Source organism: Palaemon carinicauda, chromosome 17, assembly GCF_036898095.1.
Source record: "Palaemon carinicauda isolate YSFRI2023 chromosome 17, ASM3689809v2, whole genome shotgun sequence".
NCBI lineage: Eukaryota > Metazoa > Arthropoda > Malacostraca > Decapoda > Palaemonidae > Palaemon > Palaemon carinicauda.
Genome location: NC_090741.1, coordinates 60,158,209 through 60,179,496, shown reverse-complemented (window position 1 = coordinate 60,179,496; position 21,288 = coordinate 60,158,209). Strand labels below are relative to the sequence as shown.

The following is a 21,288-nucleotide window of genomic DNA, read 5'->3' as shown; positions in this document are numbered from 1 at the left end:
AGAGACAGTTGCTTAATTTTGTAAATGCCTTTTCCACGTAGATGTGAGGACAACTTCTTCAAGAGAATATTCGAAGTAGTAAATGACATGATGCCTCTTTTTGTCTTACTTAGAGAGAGTAATTTTTATAATTAATCCTCTGGTTTTATCATCTTAATAAATCATAGTTCAATAACAATATCCTTGCGTAGTAATATTCATGCAAAATTGTTTTAAAAAAAGAACTTGATACTCAGTTGTACATTATTCTAGTTATTTGTTCTTTTAAACCTCTGGTATGATTCCTAAACCTGTTGTTTACAAGCATCTGTTAAACACAAGTTTTTTTGTGGGATTCTTGCTAGGTTGCACAATGGGATAGGGCTCTTTGAGTTTGTGCATCTGTGATGGTATCGAGATATCTTTTTGTATACCCTATCCACTTCTCACGTTTAAACATAAACCCTCATTTTTGGGTTTTGTATAAATGGTGGTGGTGTATTTTTTTTGGGGGGGAAATGAACATGTGTAGTACATCAATATTGTTTCATGATATTATTACTATTATTATTATTATTGGATATTAAATATATACAGTATATATAGTATTCCTGTTGGTACAGTGGTAATGTAGTTAGCCTTGCATTCGCATGGACAGCAGATTGAATACTGTCTCCGGCCAGTGAGCTTAAGCTGCTTACTTGTAGGTTACTGCTATGGTTGGAGGTTTGGGCTTGCCTGGCTGATGGTCTGATGAGTATCTCGCCATATGAAATCAGAAATGAAACCTGACATCTTTATATTTATATTTATAGTTATTGTATATTCTGTTAAGTCCAAACCTTTTACACTTTTTTCAAAGTGCCTTTCAGATGGAGAAGCAATTTGGAAAGACTGTGAAAGTTCCATACATATGCAGAATATACAATGATGTTTGACTGTATTTTTAATACAGTACATTATATACTGTATGACTTTTTAATGCAGTACCCAAATTTTAGACACGTTATGGGGTTTTGTATTACTAGTTTTTTTATTATAATTATTACAATAATTTCAGATGTCACTAATGCACTTACTTTAATACTGTACTGTTCTCTGGTGAAATTTTTAACCAAAATTATTTTCCAATATGTGTAGGATTCTTGTGTTCAAAATAGTTTGATATTAAAGGCTAAATTGCAATTTCCTTTGCATATGTTTGCAATCACTCATTTATTGTGATGTTATTAGTTAGTCCGAGCATGTGATATCTGGATGATTTTTACTATAGTTCGTCTGATTGAAATTCCTATTTAATTACTTAAACTAGTTTACGGGTAGGTACACCCACACATTCGCAATGTGATGTTATGTGTATAGTTTCATAAAGAATTTTACTTTCACGTGTTAGTATCATTATACGTACATGTATATTTTGTGACTAGATTTTGTTAAGAACGATAACTTTGGATTTTATTCGTTTTGTATTTGAGGAGAGGTCTTTTAATTAATCCTTGGGCTGTCTCCTAGTTTTCCTGTAGCTTTTGGAAATTAATGAAAAATTTGAAACTTTCTATGTATCCATTGAAATTAATGTATTGAACAGATCCATTTTTGTACAGTATTTGTGTATTTTTGTGTGATCAGTTAACAATACATAGTGATGAGTGCTGCAAGCTAACTCTGAGCTAGCAAAGATAAGACTTGTGTGCCTACAGAGTTCTTACAAATGCTCTAGCAAAAGCTGAGAATACAATGCATGGGACCAATTCAAAATTCATACAGTACTTCAAAGCGATTACTTCTTCAACCAACCACGTAGCAATTCTCTGAAGTAATATGTAACTGTATGTACTTTTATAAGCTAACCTTAGCAGTCTGTTCAATATGTTGCCTCAAGATAAAAAAAAAAGTGCTTAAGAGGAAACAAATGACTTCTACACAGTACTCTAATTCAGTTTTGGCAAGACATGGAAGAATGAGTTATTCAAGAAAACTATATCTTGCAACTGACAAAGTAATGGAGCTTCGTGATGGACCAAATGATGCTGAAAGAACTTTAGAATATCTATGAAGATGAGTCTTCTTTTAACTAAGAAACTCATCCTTTATGTTTGATAATACACGTAATGAAAGTCAATATTTTAATGAAAGTATTTTCTTTACAGGTTTAGGTTCATGATTTTTCTTTGTTGTTTTTGCCATGTCTAGCTTCCACTTATTGATAATATCTTCCGAATCATTTTATAAATTTTTGATTGATCATCCAGGGCTTTCTAATGTTTGATGTCATAATGCTTCTATCACCACCTAACTAGTGAATCATCTTTTTTCATTTAATCTCCAGATCATCTTCATATTGTAAGATCTATCGATTTTCCAGACCTTAACACATCTCTCTGCAGCTTCATTAACTTTTAAGAAAATTACTGATGATATTATCAGCTACAGATTTACAATACCAAAACAAAATTTGAAATTAGGCAAGACAAGGTTCTGACAGCAGACATATTTTATGAAATCAATGTACAGTATTTAAAATGTTAGTTTGAAGTCTTATTGTTGATCTGTGGTTAACTATATTTTTGCTGTACAGAATGTCCTCAACTTACAAACTTAATAGGTTCCAAGAAGCGGTTAGTAAGTCAAATTTTGTTACATTTCGGCCTCTGGTAGGCCTAACCTGAATCCCATGCCTATAATATCCAGCTACAAAAGTCAACAAATAGTCGGGTTTCATATGAAATACATATCAGGTCATTAAAAATGTCCTTTTGCTCACTGTATTAAATGTTATAATATTGTTTTATTACAGTATTTCTTTAACTTATCTCTGTTATTTTCTGTTGGATTTATGTTGGTATCTCTGAATGCTTGTAAGTTGGGGACCTTCTGAAGATTAAGATTGACATTCATTTAGATTTTGAGTTAGAAACCTGAATTAAGACTTAATTGTGGAAGTCAGAGTGAAAAGTGGATACTTGAAAATCAGGAATAGATTTAGTGGCAGTTTATAAACTTCAGTTACTTTTTAGCCAAATTAAAACTTCATTCATTCTCATGATTTCATTGATAAATATACCAACAGTTTCCAAAATACTATATATTTCCAGGTTCACTTTGAAATACATAATGGCAAAGATCAGTTGAAAGGTCTTTTATGGTAGTATGTATGAAATGAATTATGCAAAATATGTTTGTTTTGGTGGAAAGAAAAGGGTAAAGTTAAGTTTTTAGTCCTATTTGTATTTTATGAAAATCAAAAGGCTGTCATTGGTTTTCAAATGATCAAGGTTATTTTGAGGATTGTTGAGCTATCAATAACTTCTAAATAACAAACAAAATGGTAGAAAGAAATATGTTAATGTTCCTGGCTAAATTTGGTGTTTTTTATATTTTACGGTTTAAAAGTTTTATACTGGTGATCAAGCCGTGAGTTTATTGTGCATGGCAAATAGGAAAGTGTCATGCTGCAGTGAACTGTTCACTTACATCCCTGTAAAGTATAAATGTTTCTCACAAGTGGGCAGAACAAGGAGTTGTCCATTAGAAAAGAATTTTCTACCTTTAGAATTTGGGCCTCATATGCATTTATTTGTTCAAGTCTTCTGCATATGATTTACCAATATTTTTTCATACATTAGTAATAGATGTGCTAGAATTATTCAGGGTTGAGTTGTCACATGGATGTATTATGTAAAGTATTTCGTTTTTAAAGACTGTGAATAGGTTATGGACATCCTCTCCTTGTTTGGAAGTAAACTAATTGTGTCCCAATTTTATTTTGAACTATGTATTTGTATTTAGTTACAAGTTTTTCCATAGCATAAAGCCAATAATCTCTTATTGTTTTATGTCAAACCCATTTCTTTTTCTGTGTGCCACAAGGTCATGAGACAAAACTGCCCTTCTCAAAATAGAGAAAAAATTGCAATTAGTTGGCAGTACTGCACTTGCGGGTGGATCCTAAGGTCTCAGAAAATTACAGGAGTCATTATTCTTATGTCTGGGAGTGCATTTACTGCCATAGTGATCTCATTTCAAAAATTATATTCTATCTTACTTTTAATTCATATCCTCATGGTGTGTTTATTTTGCTTACACTATGAGGTTATCTTCAGAATTTTTGTCAGTTTCTGGTATTAGTAGTGAGGTAGAATCCCAGTGATCGTCAAGTCAAGAGTACAAAATAATGTCTTTATGGAGCAACAATCAGCATAAAGGGGGTTTGATGTGTAAGAAACAAAATCTTGGGTAAGGAATGTCTTTGCTGTCAACAATGGTTCTCAGTGGGTGACATTGCGTCAGTTAGCAAGTGAATTCAACATTGGTTTTGTGACATATTCTATAGAGCATTAGCTTATAGGTTGTCCCTATGCATACTGAGTACGTGCTTTGCACCTTCAGACATTGCAGGAGAGGGAAAATAATATTTCTTTTGTATATCATGTCATATTGAATTCCCTGTTCTACTTGGGAAGCAGACAGCAGCATACTGTAGCCCTGAGAAAGTTCATTTTAATTTGATCTTTATTAGAGTTGCAGTAACCCTTCCATTCACTCTTATATGACAGGGATTGTAACAACATTTTTTATAAGGCGTTGGTTGCCGTTTCAAGTTGTGGTTATATAAGTGTGTCGAAAGTATGAATTAAATAGAAAGATCCATTGTAATGACACTTATGTGTAAACGTGAAATGCTCCCCTATGTATTGTTTATGTTTTGGGTGTTCTGGTGCACATGTTAAAATTTTGTGGCTTACCACTAGCTGGATTTTTTATCAAATATTTTCTACCTATGTGATATTTAGTTTACTCATGTGAATTTTGTTTACAGTAAGTCAAAATTTAATTGTTTCAATTTATCAGTGCTGGTACTTTTTCATTAGGTCTATTTCTTTGTTAATAAGATAGCAGAGAAGTTCAGTCTTAGCTATAAATGTTAGATATGTAATTATAGTATTCTTCTTTGTCTGCATCTTTTTCCACTTCTATGTGGGGTCGATGTTTCTGGCCAGCGTTCTACATCTACCTCTGTCCCACACTTCATCACCAGCTAATCCCTTTGATCGAAGGTCATCCTTGATACAGTCCATCCACCTTCGCTTTGGTCTCCCTCTCCTTCTTGTTCCCTGTTCCTCCATTTCCATCATTCTCCTCCCAATATACTGTTCATCTCTTCTCATGCCATGACCATACCACCTCAGTCTACTTTTTTGGATCTTATCTGATAGTTCTCTAACTCCTTCTATACCTCTAATTAGCTCATTCTGTATCTTATCTCTTCTTGTCACCCCACACATCCATCTCAACATTCTCATCTCTGCCACATCCAGCTTCTTCTCTTCTGTCTTCTTTATATGTAATTATAGTATTCAAGTCTTCAATATGTAGACTCACTCTAGGTATTTCACTTGTAATGGAGGTGGTTGTGTCATTGCTGTGAGAAGGGGGTTCCCTTGAAGAACCAAAACCCCCTAGATGGGATCTTTTGTTGTCCTTGGGAGTATTTCTGAATCTCCCTATGGGCTTTTAGGTCAGGCTTTTCTGACTTTCTTATTCTGGAGATAATTTCATCTGGCTTTTGTAGCTTTGAGACGAGTCAGTGAACTGCACACACTAGAGTGAAAATAGCAAATTTTAGTTGTTGAGTTCTTTCAACCTAAACTTGTATTTGGGCTAATTTCAAGTTTTGGGTGTATGGTAAAAGAATATGATCTTTTGAAAACTAAGATATCGTTTTCATAAGACCTCTTTACATATGTTGCTAGTTTCTGCCTTCCTGTACAGTACTACTATTTCTTGCAGTGTATAGATAAGATTCCGTGAATAATGTCTTGTAGTTGGCAGAGACCCTTGAATCTGCTCTTGCATACATAGTATAGTACTGTATTGCCAGCTGACTTCCATTTATTATCTGTTTCAAGAGCAAAGGGCTAAATTGGTGTAATTGGTTAGTATGAAAACATTTTATTTTTAAAAATAATGTTGTAAGGGAAAATGTTTTTAGATATGATTAAAAAATTTTGAATAATCTTTTCACAGAGTACAGCTGACAATCTATATAGGTCAAAGGTAAGGACTGGAAATATGCTGATGCCCTCATGATTTTCACTGCATTTTGATTTTCTTTTCCCCATGCAATCCTTATTTTCCAAATATTTGAAGAATTAATTATGAAACCTTTGATATTAATTTGCTAAAAATCTTTCTGTTTTGTTATGGCTATATTTTGGTTCTCTTAAATACCAATTTTTAATAAGAATATGGCAGGATGTGTTTGGGTTTATAGTGCTTATGGGGCCTTTTTCATTATGATTTTGTATATATTACTGTAGTAAATATTATTAAATGTATGTGAGGGAAGTCAGTAGACATGATTTGATTATTGCTTTCTTAGCGTGTGTAATTTATGCATTAGATAACCTACAATAAACTTCATTAGTGCATATTATGAATTTCAGGACAATTGGTCGTATAAAAAAGTATCAAATTATAAAAGCTACATATAACCCAGATTAGTACAATTAATGTAGAGAACTATTTACATGATGTGGATAAGCAACATATTAGTAAGGTATTGTTTTGCACCTGCCGTGAACATACGCTTTTACTTTGTTTGTGTGATTTTTGGTGTTTATGGTCGTATTTGTTTAGTCAAATTACTTATAAAGTGAGAAATGGGTTTTCACGAAAAGTGTTTAACAGAGGTGAGTCTCATGACTGGAAAAGTGACATTAGGAATTTAACTTTTGCATGAAATGAACCTTTTTGAGTTGGAGTGCTGGGAAACCAAAACCCTGTTCCTAATTACTGTAAAGTTCATTAACCAGATTCAATATTTATTTATACTAAGAAATATGGTTTGAGGTTATGTTTACTTGTAACCTGTAAGATTTCATTTGAATTCTGGCAACTAACTATTCTAATCGCTGAATTATATGTACCCATATGGATTTGATATTGGAAGAGATATGTACAATACATTTTTAGGTTTTTGTATTTCAATGAAAAGAAAGTTTAATCCATCCCATTTTATGAGTTTTGATTATCTTTAGGAGGTTTGGCCAAACCACTGAAACATTTTTATCAGGAAATATCAGAAAGGTTTTGCCAATTTTGCAAAATATGTAATGGCTTTATATCACAGAGAATAATTGTGTACTGGAGTCTGGGGTTATACTTTTTACCACAAGTTGAAAAGCTCAGGCTATATGATGAAAAAAGTGTGTAAGGAACATTTTACAGGATAAGCAAACTATAACAAGTTATTCTACATTTCAGTTTTGATAATATCATTTTCAAAGTTAATTTCTACTAGCAAATGGGTAAATGACTTTTCACAACTAATTTGATTTGATCACAACAGTATGAATTTTATTATGATGGAAGTTTTTATGCTTATGTATTGATGTATCCTTATGAATATTATTTATTACAATATTTTTGTGTAGAAAGTTTATAAAGTTGTAACTACATGCACCTTAAGTTGTACCCATAACTTGATCGTGTATCTTTCTCTTTTTTTCGCAAGGACATCCAATTTATTTGTGTGAGTCAACCATTTGCATTCTTAAATGCACTGATATCTGATCATCCACTAATTCTCAAGACGTTAGTTTTGATTACACATTCACTCTCATTGATAGACTTTTAAAAACTCACAAATGCTGATCTACTCACTGAACACAAATAATTAATTTTCTATTTTTATCTATGGGTCTAATATCGCTTCATCGCTTCTACTCCTTTTTTTACATTTCTTTACTTTCAACGTAAACCGCAACCATTCAGTACTAAGGTCACAATATTACGAAATATTGTTGATTACATCATATTAGCACCACAATCAAAGCATTGACAACCTGTTCGTACTTTTACACCAACTTCAATTTCAGCACTGAATCACTGTGTCTTCATTTCTATCTCTTGTTTTTATTCTTCAAGATCTGTAACCTTTCTATTTAGAGCATGCTTACTTTGTGGTCATATTGAACTTAGTGTGGAAAATCTGTGTGGCCATATTAATGAATAATCAATTGCACTTTCATGAAATGTTTTCAACCATTACCTATGGAAGAAGAGAAGGTAAATAAAGACTTCTTTGAGTGTGATAGTTATTGAAAAGATGAGAGGAAAGGCTTATACAGCCTATGATATTAGCTATGAGACAAAATCCCTGCAAAACATAATATCCTAATCATTATGTTCTTTAAACTAAGTAAACTATAAATCTTGTAAGAAATTTCAAGATTATAATTAACACAAACATTTTCCGGACCAAACTTTCGGGTCCCCCTTTTGTAGGAAAATTTTTTTTATATCACTTTTTTTACTTGTATAAATGTTTGTTATAGCTGTATATTTATGTATATCAAGTGTGTTTCTTTGTGGAAAGGTATTTTATCAATTTGTGTGTTCATGTCATTGTTAAGGTGGAACCATATGCTGCATTTAAATGATCATGTGGAATGTTTACGCTTGTATATATACAGTATAGGATATGAAGGTCTGGGTGAAATAGTTAATAGTGGAGGGTAAAGTAACAAGTGTAGAAAAGGAGTATTACAATTTACATAACTTTTTCCAGTAACAAACAAAATTCACCATCAGAGAAGAGTTGCTAGTAATTTTTTATGGTAAGATCTTTTTGGCCCTAATTCATTTGAAGTGCCCCATTCATTGATATTACAGATGGATCATATATAAAAGTTTTAAGCCTTTATTTTTGTATCGATGCTTCAAAAATCCATGTCACCTACTGATGACAGGTGAACAAATAGCACTTGAAAATATTTTGAGGTAAGGATTGAATTTAAAAGAAGATATATAAGGATATTTTATTTTTTTCATTCCAAATAATCTTCAAAATAAATAAAGCTATAACTGAGGAATATGAATGTTCAGATGCCAAGTGTGATAGAGAGGGAAGCCACAATTATTGTATACATTATGTATATGTATTTGTTTTTTTATTGAAAATTATTTAAAAAGTAGTTGATGTCTTGAACAGGTACACACTTCATTTGTCAGTTTATAAGACCATCCTACCTAGGAGATTTTTTTTTTTTTTTTTTTTTTTTTACAAATTAATTAAAAAATTTATATTGATGTACCGTACAATACTTAATGAGGTTCTTTAATCTATCTTTCCAAAGCAGTCGTATCCCCTTTTGTCAAAATAGGTCATGCCGTGATTTTTTAATCGGCATTATCTTCGTTTTTTCTTGATATATCTTTAAAAATTACTGCCATTCTTTTTGGTTGAATGTTTGTCTGCATTTAATATAAGCCTGGTAAGAATTCTTTTCAAGGCTCTCTAACTCAAGGAATTCTTTTTTTTATTTCTTAATATCCTTTTCTTTTGCACTTCTTGATGTTTCAAAGATATCATGATTATTTTAAAAAGATCTGTTTTCTTGGTACAATATGTTCAATTTCTTTCTTGCTTTTAATTAATTAATTTATTTATTTATAAATTTTTTAATTTTTTTTTTTGTAAAGCTTATATCCTCACCAAACTCTGTGAACATTTATAAAATCATTCCTTCTCACCTTTGTGTATAGTTCCACTGTTGTTGAAAATTATATTATAGCTTCATTTTAACCGTACACAAGCGTACATATAGATTCTGGTTTACTGCTCTAGATATCATCATTTGAAAAGTAAATGCCACATAAATGATATGTGTATCTCACAACTTTCAAATCCGAATGTAAATGTATGTTATTTAAAAGATGCTAAGATTACAAGCCTATTGCTTTCAATAAATTTATTTACTTATGCATTTATTTATATATAATTACTCTATGAAATAGTAAAACCTTCAATGTTCATTGATACTTTAAGGCCGGTCTAGTCAATGAAAATTGCTATTATTATTATTATTATTATTATTATTATTATTATTATTATTATTATTATTTTCTTAGTTGGAAAAGCAGGATGCCAAAAGCCCAGGGATCCCAACAGGGAAAATAGCCCAGTGAGGAAAGGAAACAAGGAAAAATAAAATATTTTAAGAGCAGTAACGTCACTGAAATAAATATTTTCCATATAAACTATAAAAACTGTAACAAAACAAGAGTGATATAGTTTCGGGGCTTCACCTCATGGCCTAAAGCTCATAATTGATCAATCGGTAATCAGAGGGCTTAATTCAATGTACCATAATCATCCAAACTTCATTTTCGTCTTTATCTCAAATAATTGTGAAATCAAAGCGTATCTATTGATATTATGGCATTTGATTTAGCATGTCTTTTAGAAGTTGTGTTTTGTTTTTAATCTTTTAATTTGCATTGCTTTTATTTTCTCAGGGTTTGTCCATGCCCATGGAGCTTGTCTTTTTGGTTTTCAACTTCTTAAACATCCATCAAAAGCTTTTTCTGTATTACTTATCTAAAATCTTTATCTTGCTTAAGCTTTGGATTGCTTGAAATAAACTGGGTGATACACTTGTGTGGTGTATCAGATTTTGAGTGGTTCTTTGTAAGCTAAGAAAAGTATAATTGTACATAAATTTTATATCACCAATAGCTTACTGTGCACTGCATAATATTGTGAACTGTGGCACAGGTTTTCTTTTGGAAATGGGTAGATAAGTAAGTTACATATTTTTCTGTCCAGGTGTGGGTAGATTTACAAGATTTTGTATTGCTTTGTCCATTCTTTTGCATAAAAACTGTTGATTGTGTGGGAGTCGTGTGAGAAAAAAAATAATTTATATGATTTTGGATATTTTCTCTTTTAGAGATTATTACTTTTCATTTATATTTTAATCTTCAAAGCAGTAGAATTATATATATATATATATATATATATATATATATATATATGTATATATATATATTCTTTTTATTCTCTAATTGCCTTACGATCATGTTTTGGTTTAATCAATATCATGCAATTTGTGGTAATATCTAAATATAGGAAATATTATTCAATCTAATTTTTATTATTTGTTTCCTCTCAGTCTGCTGGCAACCAGGTAGTTGAATATATGCAGAAGTTATGCAGCAATGATGTAAACACACCTGTAGGAGGGGTCATACACACAGGAATGCAAAATGAGCGCGGTGGATATGAAAACGATTGTCTTCTCATTCGACGAACAGATAACAGGTAATGGCTATAGCTTTAATTGTAACTGGAAGTGATGTAATGAAGTTGGTGGAATATTAAGCATATTAGCAACTACTGTATTTTGATTTAGATTTTTCAATATTAATCTTACCCGATGATCATGTAGCTGTCAACTCCGTTGCCCGACAGAAATCTACGGTCGGGATACGCCAGCGATCGCTATCCAGGTGGGGGTGTACACAACAGCGCCATCTGTGGTCAGGTACTCAAGTACTTCTTGTCAACAAGACCTCAATTTTTCCTCTGTCGTGCCGCCGGCAAGACCTACATGGATACGCTGTTGATTTTGGAGTCTTTTGTTCACGTTTTGGTGATGTATTTGCTCTGAAATTTAGCCTTCGCTGTTCAGGAAGCTTTATCCTTAGCTTAGCAAGCTTTTGGAATTAATTTGATTCATTGGTTAACGATCTTTGCTTTATTTTGGAATTCCCCTTTGACTACCTCTATATTCAAGATGTCTGACCATTCCCAAGTTCCTAAATACAGGCAGTGTAGTGTTAGGACTTGTAATAGGCGTCTTCCGAAGGCCTCTATAGATCCTCACACCGTATGTTCCAATTGTAGGGGAAAATCCTGTCAATTGGAAGATCGATGTGGGGAATGTGCTGGGCTTTCGGAATTCGATTTTAATGAATTCCTCAGATATACACGTAGGTTAGAGAAGGAGAGAGATAGGAGGAGTTCTTCTCGCTCTGTGGATTTTTCCTCTCCCCATGCCCCTCAACCTTTTCCTTCCCCTGTGGATAAGGTGGAGTCGTTGGTTAGTGACCGCAATCAGCTCTTGGCAGATGTCAGAGAGCTGAAAGCGAAGAGTGCAGTGGGAAGTGTTAGTGCTAGTGCTGTGCATAGTGTCAGTGTCAGTGTTGCGCATGAGGGTACATCTGTGCGTGCCAGTCGTCCTCCCAGTCCGGGACCTCTTGCAAGCTCCCAAGCCCAGGGGAGAAGCAATGTCGAAGGACCAAAGGGTTCGGCAGGCCTTGATCGGCGCACGGATGTATCCTCAGTGGTTGCGGACGCATCTGCTAAGGATCGTCCCTTCCACTCCCAGACGAATGAGCCCTTACATTCCTCGACTGTGGAAGAGGTTTCCAGGAGGAAACGGTGGACCAAGGTCTCACGACCGCTCAAACGCAAGGTCCCTTCCGAGCTAGTCCAACGGCCCAGGTGTAGCCACTGGGTCAGTTCGGACTCGCCGCAGTCATCTGATGACTGCACACCTCCCAAGAGAGGTAGAGTGGTCCCTCAACAGGCCTCTGCTCCGTCTGTTGTTGCTCCAACCACAGTAGACCCTAAGTGGTCCATGCTGCAGACTATGCAGTCTCAGCTTGCGGCTTTTATGCAGGAGTATCATGCCGAGAAGGTTAACACCTCTCCTGTTATCCTACAACCCGCAGAGGTTGTGCGCTCAGCAGATACTGCGGCTGCCTGCTCCCACACCCCACCTGTGAGAGCTCCTCCACCGATGCGCAGTCCTCACTGCCAGACGCATGTTCTTGCTGCTCCATCTGCTAACATGCGTGAGCTGCCGCATCAGGAGTTGCCGGGTTCCAGCACTATGCGGCATTCTCCTCAGCCCATGCAGCATGCTCTGCAGACCTTACAGCATGCTCCGCATACCATGCAGCATGAGCCTCATACCATGCAGCATGAGCCGCATACCATGCAGCATGAGCCGCATGCCTTACATCATGCTCTGCATACCATACCGCATGCTCCTCAGCCCACCGCAGACCCTCCCACACACCGGCCCTCTGCTTTTGTTGTTGCCAGCTCACAGTCTGTCCAGCAGAGGCATGATGATGGATCCGCAGGCACGCATGCACCCGTTCTGCAGGATTCAGCCGCTAAGCTTGCTGCTCTGCCTTTGCCACTCACAACTCAACTTTCGGATGAGGATGTATCGGAGGATGAAGCTGCTCATCTGGATGATCCTCACTCTGATGTTGAAGGACACAAGTCTTCGCCACCCTCCTTAGACTTTCGCAAAGTCCTTGCTTTGTTCAGAGAATTGTATCCTGAACACTTTGTGTCTGCAACCCCTCGTTCTCCTCCCTCCGAGTTTGCTCTGGGCATGCAGTCTGCTGCGCCTGCCTTCACCAAGCTTGTTCTCGCCAGATCATCAAGGAGAGCTTTGAGGGTTATGGGGGACTGGTTGCATTCCAAGAAGCAACTGGGAAGGACCTCTTTTGTGTTTCCTCCTCCCAAGCTGGCTTCTAAGTCGAGCGTCTGGTATGCCACGTGAGAGGAACCTGGCTTGGGGGTTCCTGCCTCTGCCCAGGCCGACTTCTCAAGTCTGGTTGACTCTCCCCGCAGGTTGGCTATGAGACGTTCGAAGATCTGCTGGTCCTTTTCCGATCTTGATCATATGTTGAAGGGAGTCTGTCGTGCCTTCGAGATATTCAACTTCCTCGATTGGTGTTTGGGAGCCTTAAGCAGGAAGACTTCCCCTTCTGACAAGGACTCGGCCATGCTGATCATGTCCAGCATGGACAAGGCAATACGGGATGGGTCTGGTGAACTTGCGGCTTCATATGTATCAGGGGTCCTCAAGAAGAGAGAACATCTGTGCTCCTTCTTATCTGCTGGTATCACTCCTTGCCAGAAGTCAGAGTTGCTGTTTGCTCCTCTCTCCAAGTGTCTGTTTCCGGAGGAGTTGATTAAGGGGATGGCTGCCTCTCTTATCCAGAAGGATACGCATGACCTCATGGCTTCTTCTGCACGTAAGGCTAAAACCTTACCTTCCGTGCCTAGACCCTTCTGCCCTTTAGCAGTTGATACACCTGCTTCTAGGTTCATCCCGCCCTTTCGTGGCAGAACCTCCAGCAGAGGAGGTACCCGTGCAGACAGTCGCCGTGGCAAGTCCAAGAAGGGTTCCAAGTCCGCAAAAGGCAAGTTTTGACTGCCTTCCTCTCCAGACAGCAGTAGGAGCCAGACTCAAGACCTTCTGGCAAGCTTGGGAGAGCAGAGGTGCAGACGCTCAGTCTGTGAAGTGGCTAAGGGAGGGATACAGAATTCCGTTCTGCCTCAATCCCCCTCTAGCTACATCTCCCATCAACCTCTCTCCCAACTACAAGGAGAAGGACAAGAGGCTAGCGTTGCAACAAGAGGTGTCGCTCTTGCTACAAAAGGAAGCAGTGGTCATAGTCCGGGATCATCAATCCCCGGGCTTTTACAACCGTCTCTTCCTGGTAGCCAAGAAGACAGGAGGTTGGAGACCGGTGCTGGACGTCAGTGCTCTCAATGCTTATGTCACCAAGCAGACGTTCACGATGGAGACGACGAAGTCGGTCCTAGCAGCGGTCAGGCAGGAGGACTGGATGGTCTCGTTAGACCTGAAAGACGCATACTTTCACGTCCCCATCCATCCAGACTCCCAACCTTTCCTAAGATTCGTCTTTGGAAAGGTTGTGTACCAGTTCCAAGCCCTGTGCTTTGGCCTAAGCACGGCACCTCTTGTGTTTACGAGACTGATGAGGAATATTGCGAAATTCCTTCACTTGGCAGACATCAGAGCCTCCCTCTATTTAGACGACTGGCTTTTAAGAGCTCCCACAAGTCGTCGCTGTCTGGAGAATCTCAGATGGACTATGGATCTGACCAAGGAACTGGGCCTCCTGGTCAATTTAGAGAAGTCCCAGCTCGTCCCATCCCAGACCATTGTTTACCTTGGTATGGAGATTCAGAGTCGAGCTTTTCGGGCTTTTCCGTCGGCCCCAAGGATCAACCAAGCCCTAGAGTGCATCCTGAGCATGCTGAGAAGGAACCGATGCTCAGTCAGGCAGTGGATGAGTCTAACAGGGACACTTTCATCGCTGGCCCTGTTCATCGAGTTAGGGAGACTCCACCTCCGCCCCCTTCAGTATCATCTAGCAGCTCACTGGATAAAGGACATGATGCTAGAGACGGTCTCAGTTCCTGTTTCCGAAGAGATGAGGTCTACTCTAACGTGGTGGAAGAACAGCATTCTTCTCAAGGAAGGTCTTTCGTTAGCTGTTCAGACCCCCGACCACCGTCTCTTCTCGGACGCATCAGACTCGGGCTGGGGTGCGACATTGGACGGACAGGAATGCTCGGGAACATGGAATCAGGAGCAAAGGACGCTTCACATCAATTGCAAGGAGTTGTTGGCGGTTCATCTGGCCTTAATAAACTTCAAGTCCCTCCAGCTAAACAAGGTGGTGGAGGTGAACTCCGACAACACCACAGCCTTGGCTTACATCTCCAAGCAGGGGGGGACTCATTCGAGGAAGTTGTTCGAGATCGCAAGGGACCTCCTCATTTGGTCAAAAGATCGAAGGCTCACGCTGGTAACGAGGTTCATTCAGGGCGATATGAATGTCATGGCAGATCGCCTCAGCCGGAAGGGTCAGGTCATCCCCACAGAGTGGACCCTTCACAAGAATGTTTGCAGCAGACTTTGGTCCCTGTGGGGTCAGCCAACCATAGATCTGTTCGCTACCTCGATGACCAAGAGGCTCCCATTGTATTGTTCTCCGATTCCAGACCCAGCAGCAGTTCACGTGGATGCCTTTCTGCTGGATTGGTCCCATCTCGACCTGTATGCATTCCCGCCGTTCAAGATTGTCAACAGGGTACTTCAGAAGTTCGCCTCTCACAAAGGGACACGGCTGACGTTGGTTGCTCCCCTCTGGCCCGCGAGAGAATGGTTCACAGAGGTACTGCAATGGCTGGTCGACGTTCCCAGGACTCTCCCTCTAAGAGTGGACCTTCTGCGTCAACCTCACGTAAAGAAGGTACACCCAAACCTCCACGCTCTTCGTCTGACTGCCTTCAGACTATCGAAAGACTCTCAAGAGCTAGAGGCTTTTCGAAGGAGGCAGCCAGAGCGATTGCCAGAGCAAGGAGGACATCCACTCTCAGAGTCTATCAATCTAAATGGGAAGTCTTCCGAAGCTGGTGCAAGGCCAATGCAGTTTCCTCAACCAGTACCACTGTAACCCAGATTGCTGACTTCCTGTTACATCTAAGGAACGTTAGATCCCTATCAGCTCCTACGATCAAGGGTTACAGAAGTATGTTGGCAGCGGTTTTCCGCCACAGAGGCTTGGATCTTTCCACCAACAAAGATCTACAGGACCTCCTTAGGTCTTTTGAGACCTCAAAGGAACGTCGGTTGTCTACTCCAGGCTGGAATCTAGACGTGGTCCTAAGGTTCCTTATGTCATCTAGATTTGAACCGCTCCAATCAGCCTCTTTTAAGGACCTCACATTAAAAACTCTTTTCCTCGTATGCCTAGCAACAGCTAAAAGAGTAAGTGAGATCCACGCCTTCAGCAGGAACATAGGTTTCACATCGGAAACGGCTACATGTTCCTTGCAGCTCGGTTTTTTGGCTAAAAACGAGCTTCCTTCACGTCCTTGGCCTAAATCGTTCGAGATCCCTAGCCTGTCCAACTTGGTGGGTAACGAACTGGAGAGAGTACTTTGCCCAGTCAGAGCTCTTAGGTACTATCTAAAAAGGTCAAAACCCTTACGAGGACAATCAGAAGCCTTATGGTGTGCTGTTAAGAAGCCTTCGCTACCAATGTCTAAGAACGCAGTTTCTTACTACATCAGGCTTCTGATTAGAGAAGCTCATTCTCATATGAAGGAAGAAGATCTTGCTTTGCTGAAGGTAAGGACACATGAAGTGAGAGCTGTGGCTACTTCAGTGGCCTTCAAACAGAACCGTTCTCTGCAGAGTGTTATGGATGCAACCTATTGGAGAAGCAAGTCAGTGTTCGCATCATTCTATCTCAAAGATGTCCAGTCTCTTTACGAGAACTGCTACACCCTGGGACCATTCGTAGCAGCGAGTGCAGTAGTAGGTGAGGGCTCAGCCACTACATTCCCATAATCCCATAACCTTTTTAACCTTTCTCTTGAATACTTTTTATTGTTGTTTTTGGGTTGTACGGTCGGCTAAGAAGCCTTCCGCATCCTGGTTGATTTGGCGGGTGGTCAATTCTTTCTTGAGAAGCGCCTAGGTTAGAGGTTGTGATGAGGTCCTTTAGTATGGGTTGCAGCCCTTTATACTTCAGCACCTAAGAGTCGTTCAGCATCCTAAGAGGACCGCTACGCTCAGTAAGGAAGACGTACTTAATAAAGGCAGAGTAATGGTTCAAGTCGACTTCCTTACCAGGTACTTATTTATTTTTATATTGTTATTTTGAATAACTAATAAAATGAAATACGGGATACTTAGCTTCTTTGTTAACATGTATGCTGGTCTCCACCCACCACCCTGGGTGTGAATCAGCTACATGATCATCGGGTAAGATTAATATTGAAAAATGTTATTTTCATTAGTAAAATAAATTTTTGAATATACTTACCCGATGATCATGATTTAAAGGACCCGCCCTTCCTCCCCATAGAGAACCAGTGGACCGAGGAGAAAATTGAGGTCTTGTTGACAAGAAGTACTTGAGTACCTGACCACAGATGGCGCTGTTGTGTACACCCCCACCTGGATAGCGATCGCTGGCGTATCCCGACCGTAGATTTCTGTCGGGCAACGGAGTTGACAGCTACATGATCATCGGGTAAGTATATTCAAAAATTTATTTTACTAATGAAAATAACATATTTAATGCTAGTGTAACAGTAGTACAGTAAATATACTCTATAAGTTTCTTCTCAACTAGAATATGATATTTCCTGTACTCAAAGGAAATTCATAAATTTCAGTGCTAGTTCATTTAGGCTTCGTAAGGAAAATTTTGTTATTCCTGAGAATTCTAATAAAATCAGTATAATCTATTATTCTATTGTCAATTTTATTGAATAGTTCTACTAGAGAAGATGACAAAGTTATCCCAGACTTAGTGTTTGCCAGTTTTAAGAAATGAAAAATGCACACAATTTTTGCTCACTCTTTATGGTAGCTTGATAAATTGTAGCCAATTTTTGTGCACTGTGTTCTTTCAGTCAAGTTCTAAGTTACTTGAACTGTACCATAATCTTTTTTCTTTTTGTGGCCTTATTGGTAATGTCTGCCGAGTGATCGCCTGATGGGGGTTTGAGCCTTGCTTATATTTGTTTGTTCCTTAGTGTCTGCAATCTCACCATCCTTGTGAGTTAAGGATGGGAGCTTTGGGAGAGCCTATAGGTCTACCTGTTGAGTCATCAGCAGCCATTACCTGGCCCTTCCTGGTCCTAGCTTGGGTGGATAGAGGGCTTCGGCGCTGATCCTATGATATATGGTCAGTCTCTGCCATTCATGAGTGGCCTTTAAACCTAATTTTCTTATCTATTGATAATGTAGGTTTATCGTTTGACCACAGTAACATCAAATGTTGACGATATAAGATCTTCATGTATTTTATAATTACTGTTAATTAGTTTACCCAGAACTACTCCAAAACAAGCTTATGTTACTATTATTATTATTATTGATACTATTATTTTTATTGTTATTACTCGCTAATTATTATTATTGTTATTATTACTAGCTAAGTTACAACCGTAGTTGTAAAAGCAGAATGCTATAAGCCTAAGAGCTTCAACAGGGAAAAATACTCCATTGAGGAAAGGAAACAAGGAAATAAATGAACTACGGGACATGTAATGAACAAATTAGATTAAATTATTTTAAGAAGAGTAACAACATCGAAATAGATCTTTCATATATAAACTATAAAAACTTCAAAAGAACAAGAGGAAGATGAATAAGATAGAGTAGTGTGCCCGAATGTATCCTCAAGCAAGGGAACTTTATCCCAAGACAATGGAAGGCCATGGTACAGAAGACTAGAGAACTATGGTTTGATTTTGGAGTGTCCTCCTTATATAGACTGAGTTACTGTAGTTTTTGTAAAGAGGTTTAATAATTTTATAGTGCTGTAATGATAGACGTGGAATTTTGAATCTTCGGAAGCTATGCAACATTGATTATGTTTTTGATGAAAAGTTGCATTAGCTGTTGGGAGAATTTATGAGTACTGTATTTTTTAGAGTTGGTAAGTCGTGTTAGTAATAATTTCAGGTTCGCATGCATTTTTTAGTTAATGTTCCACTTAATAAAATGAGGACATGGAAGGATTATGAGCAGGTGAGATAATAAAGATTGATAAACAGTTAATGTATTCCTATAGAGATAAATTTTCATTCCTAGAATATGTGAATTTTAATTTTCTTGGCAAGCTCTGTACTCAACACTCAATATGTTTAGATGTCTATGGTCTGCCAAGAATTATGAACATTGTCACTGACTATTTTATGTTTTCTAATTCCAGTTATTTAATGCTGGCCCCGACAACTCAACAGACTCGCATTATGGATTGGATGAGACGGCAGATCACAGCAGATGCTTGTGTGTCTGTGTCTGATGTCACATCAATGTATACTGTACTTAGCGTCATTGGACCAAAGTCTAGAGAAATGTTATCTCTTATATGCAATCAGAATCTCAACTTCCATGGTCATATGGCTAAGGTATGGTGCCTCTCTAGTTTGATTTGATAATGTCTAATATTTTACAAATGATATATATGCAGTACAGTATATATATAAATGTATAATTTAGATCTCTGAGTATTTTTTATTACATTATTTACATATGAATAGTACACAGTCTTGTTCTCAATACAGTATTTCCTCAAGATGAGAGATTTGGTTAGAAAATTAGATCTGAGAAAGGTGGATGACTTTTCAATTTTTCAGGAAATCAATATAGCTTATGCATCAGGCGTGGTAGTACTGTCCTTCACGCACATGGGTGAACCAGGTTTCACGCTTATCATACCTGCGGAGTATACTCTTCACATCTATAACCAACTTATGAAGGTTAGAATCCTATGAGGAAATAAGTAATTTTTTATTTGTTTACAGTATCTGTGGAAGGAGAACATTTACAGCAATGTTGAATGCAAACAGTTTACAAACCTATTATATTAATCATGCTATGCAGTACTGTCTTGTATGGTTTAAGCAAATATCAATACTCTATAACTAATGCACAAGAGAAGTCCTTAATCTTTCTTCATCAGGTTAGTTTTCTTCACCAGAACCTACTGCCTTACTATGTCACAAATATCTTTACCTCCTCTAGTATTTCTGTGTATAATGCTGGAGCATTAGTTTGCTCTATTCTCTTCAGTTACACTTTTTCATAATATTAATTTGGAGATTTTCTTAGTCAGGATGGTCAGGCAGCTTGATGTCATCTCGATTGCAATTTGTAACAATAAAGAAAAAGAGATATAGTGTTTCCCAGTGGAATCTGATATTACTGAAATTTTTTAAACATTGGGTGCTTTGGCTACTTTAAAACTATATATCAGAGATATATCAAGCAACAAAAGCATATAAATCCTGTGAAATTTTATGTCCTAATAGTTTTTGCAACTCCCCATGTGACATCTATAAGTTAGTATAATGTTTATGTCAATAGAGTTGACGTAAAAGTTTATGATGAGGAATAAAGATCATATTACACCAGTTTCTGACAACATACCACCCCTTTCCTCTCACCCTTCCCTCTTGTGGTGATTTGTACCCAGGGCTGATGTGACATTTGTTGTGCCTTTGACTCTGTTGTTTCAGTTCATTTTTCAGTCTTAAAGATATTCCATTGCCTGAATGGCTGTCAGTGTAGATATTTATCCTCATTCACAAAGGACTTTGAAGTCTTTTGTGATGTATTGGTTCTTGAATGGATCCTGCCAACAGACTAGTTCTAAGCCTTTAAACAGTATTAGGGCACACAGTCAGCAGTTTATCTGGAATCCATACATTCTTATGATTATGGCTATATATACTCTCAATTGCCATGGCATAATTTTTAGTCTAAATGTTCCTCTTAAATTGTCTAAGAAATTCTTCTTGCCCTCAGTAGGAAGGTTTTAGTGATTCATTCCTTGGTCAAAATAGTTCAAGACTTGTAAGACCTACGGCCAGTTCCTTGTAGGCTGATCATGTCTACAAGATGATGCTTCGGTAATTGTTTTCATCATCAAATAAGGCCCCATTCCTTGTTGGTTCCCTTCTCCTCCAATGATGATCTGTCTTCAGGTACTTTTGATTGTTCCTACATAGAGTCAAGCCATCGTCCTTTATGTGTTGATGTGTTTTTAGTGCAAGCTGGAACAGCCGTTGAAATTGTTAATGATGGGAGCAAGGACAAGGAGCCCCGCCCCCTTACCTGTCAGTCTCTTCACTTAAGTTTCCGGCCGCATCGA

The 21,288-nt window shown here is 37.8% G+C and overlaps 1 protein-coding gene across 4 annotated transcripts in view; it reads left to right on the top strand.

Moving 5' to 3' along the window:
* Positions 1–21,288, top strand: part of LOC137656803 (pyruvate dehydrogenase phosphatase regulatory subunit, mitochondrial-like) — a 112,577-nt gene that overhangs the window by 76,073 nt on the left and 15,216 nt on the right. For 2 of the 4 annotated variants that reach the window (XM_068391107.1, XM_068391109.1), the window contains 4 exons: positions 6,007–6,036; positions 10,938–11,086; positions 19,345–19,543; positions 19,772–19,894. In XM_068391107.1, coding sequence (XP_068247208.1) covers positions 6,007–6,036; positions 10,938–11,086; positions 19,345–19,543; positions 19,772–19,894 — 501 coding nt within the window. The remainder of the gene's footprint in view (positions 1–6,006; positions 6,037–10,937; positions 11,087–19,344; positions 19,544–19,771; positions 19,895–21,288) is intronic. The other 2 variants (XM_068391108.1, XM_068391110.1) reach the window with 1 other exon arrangement.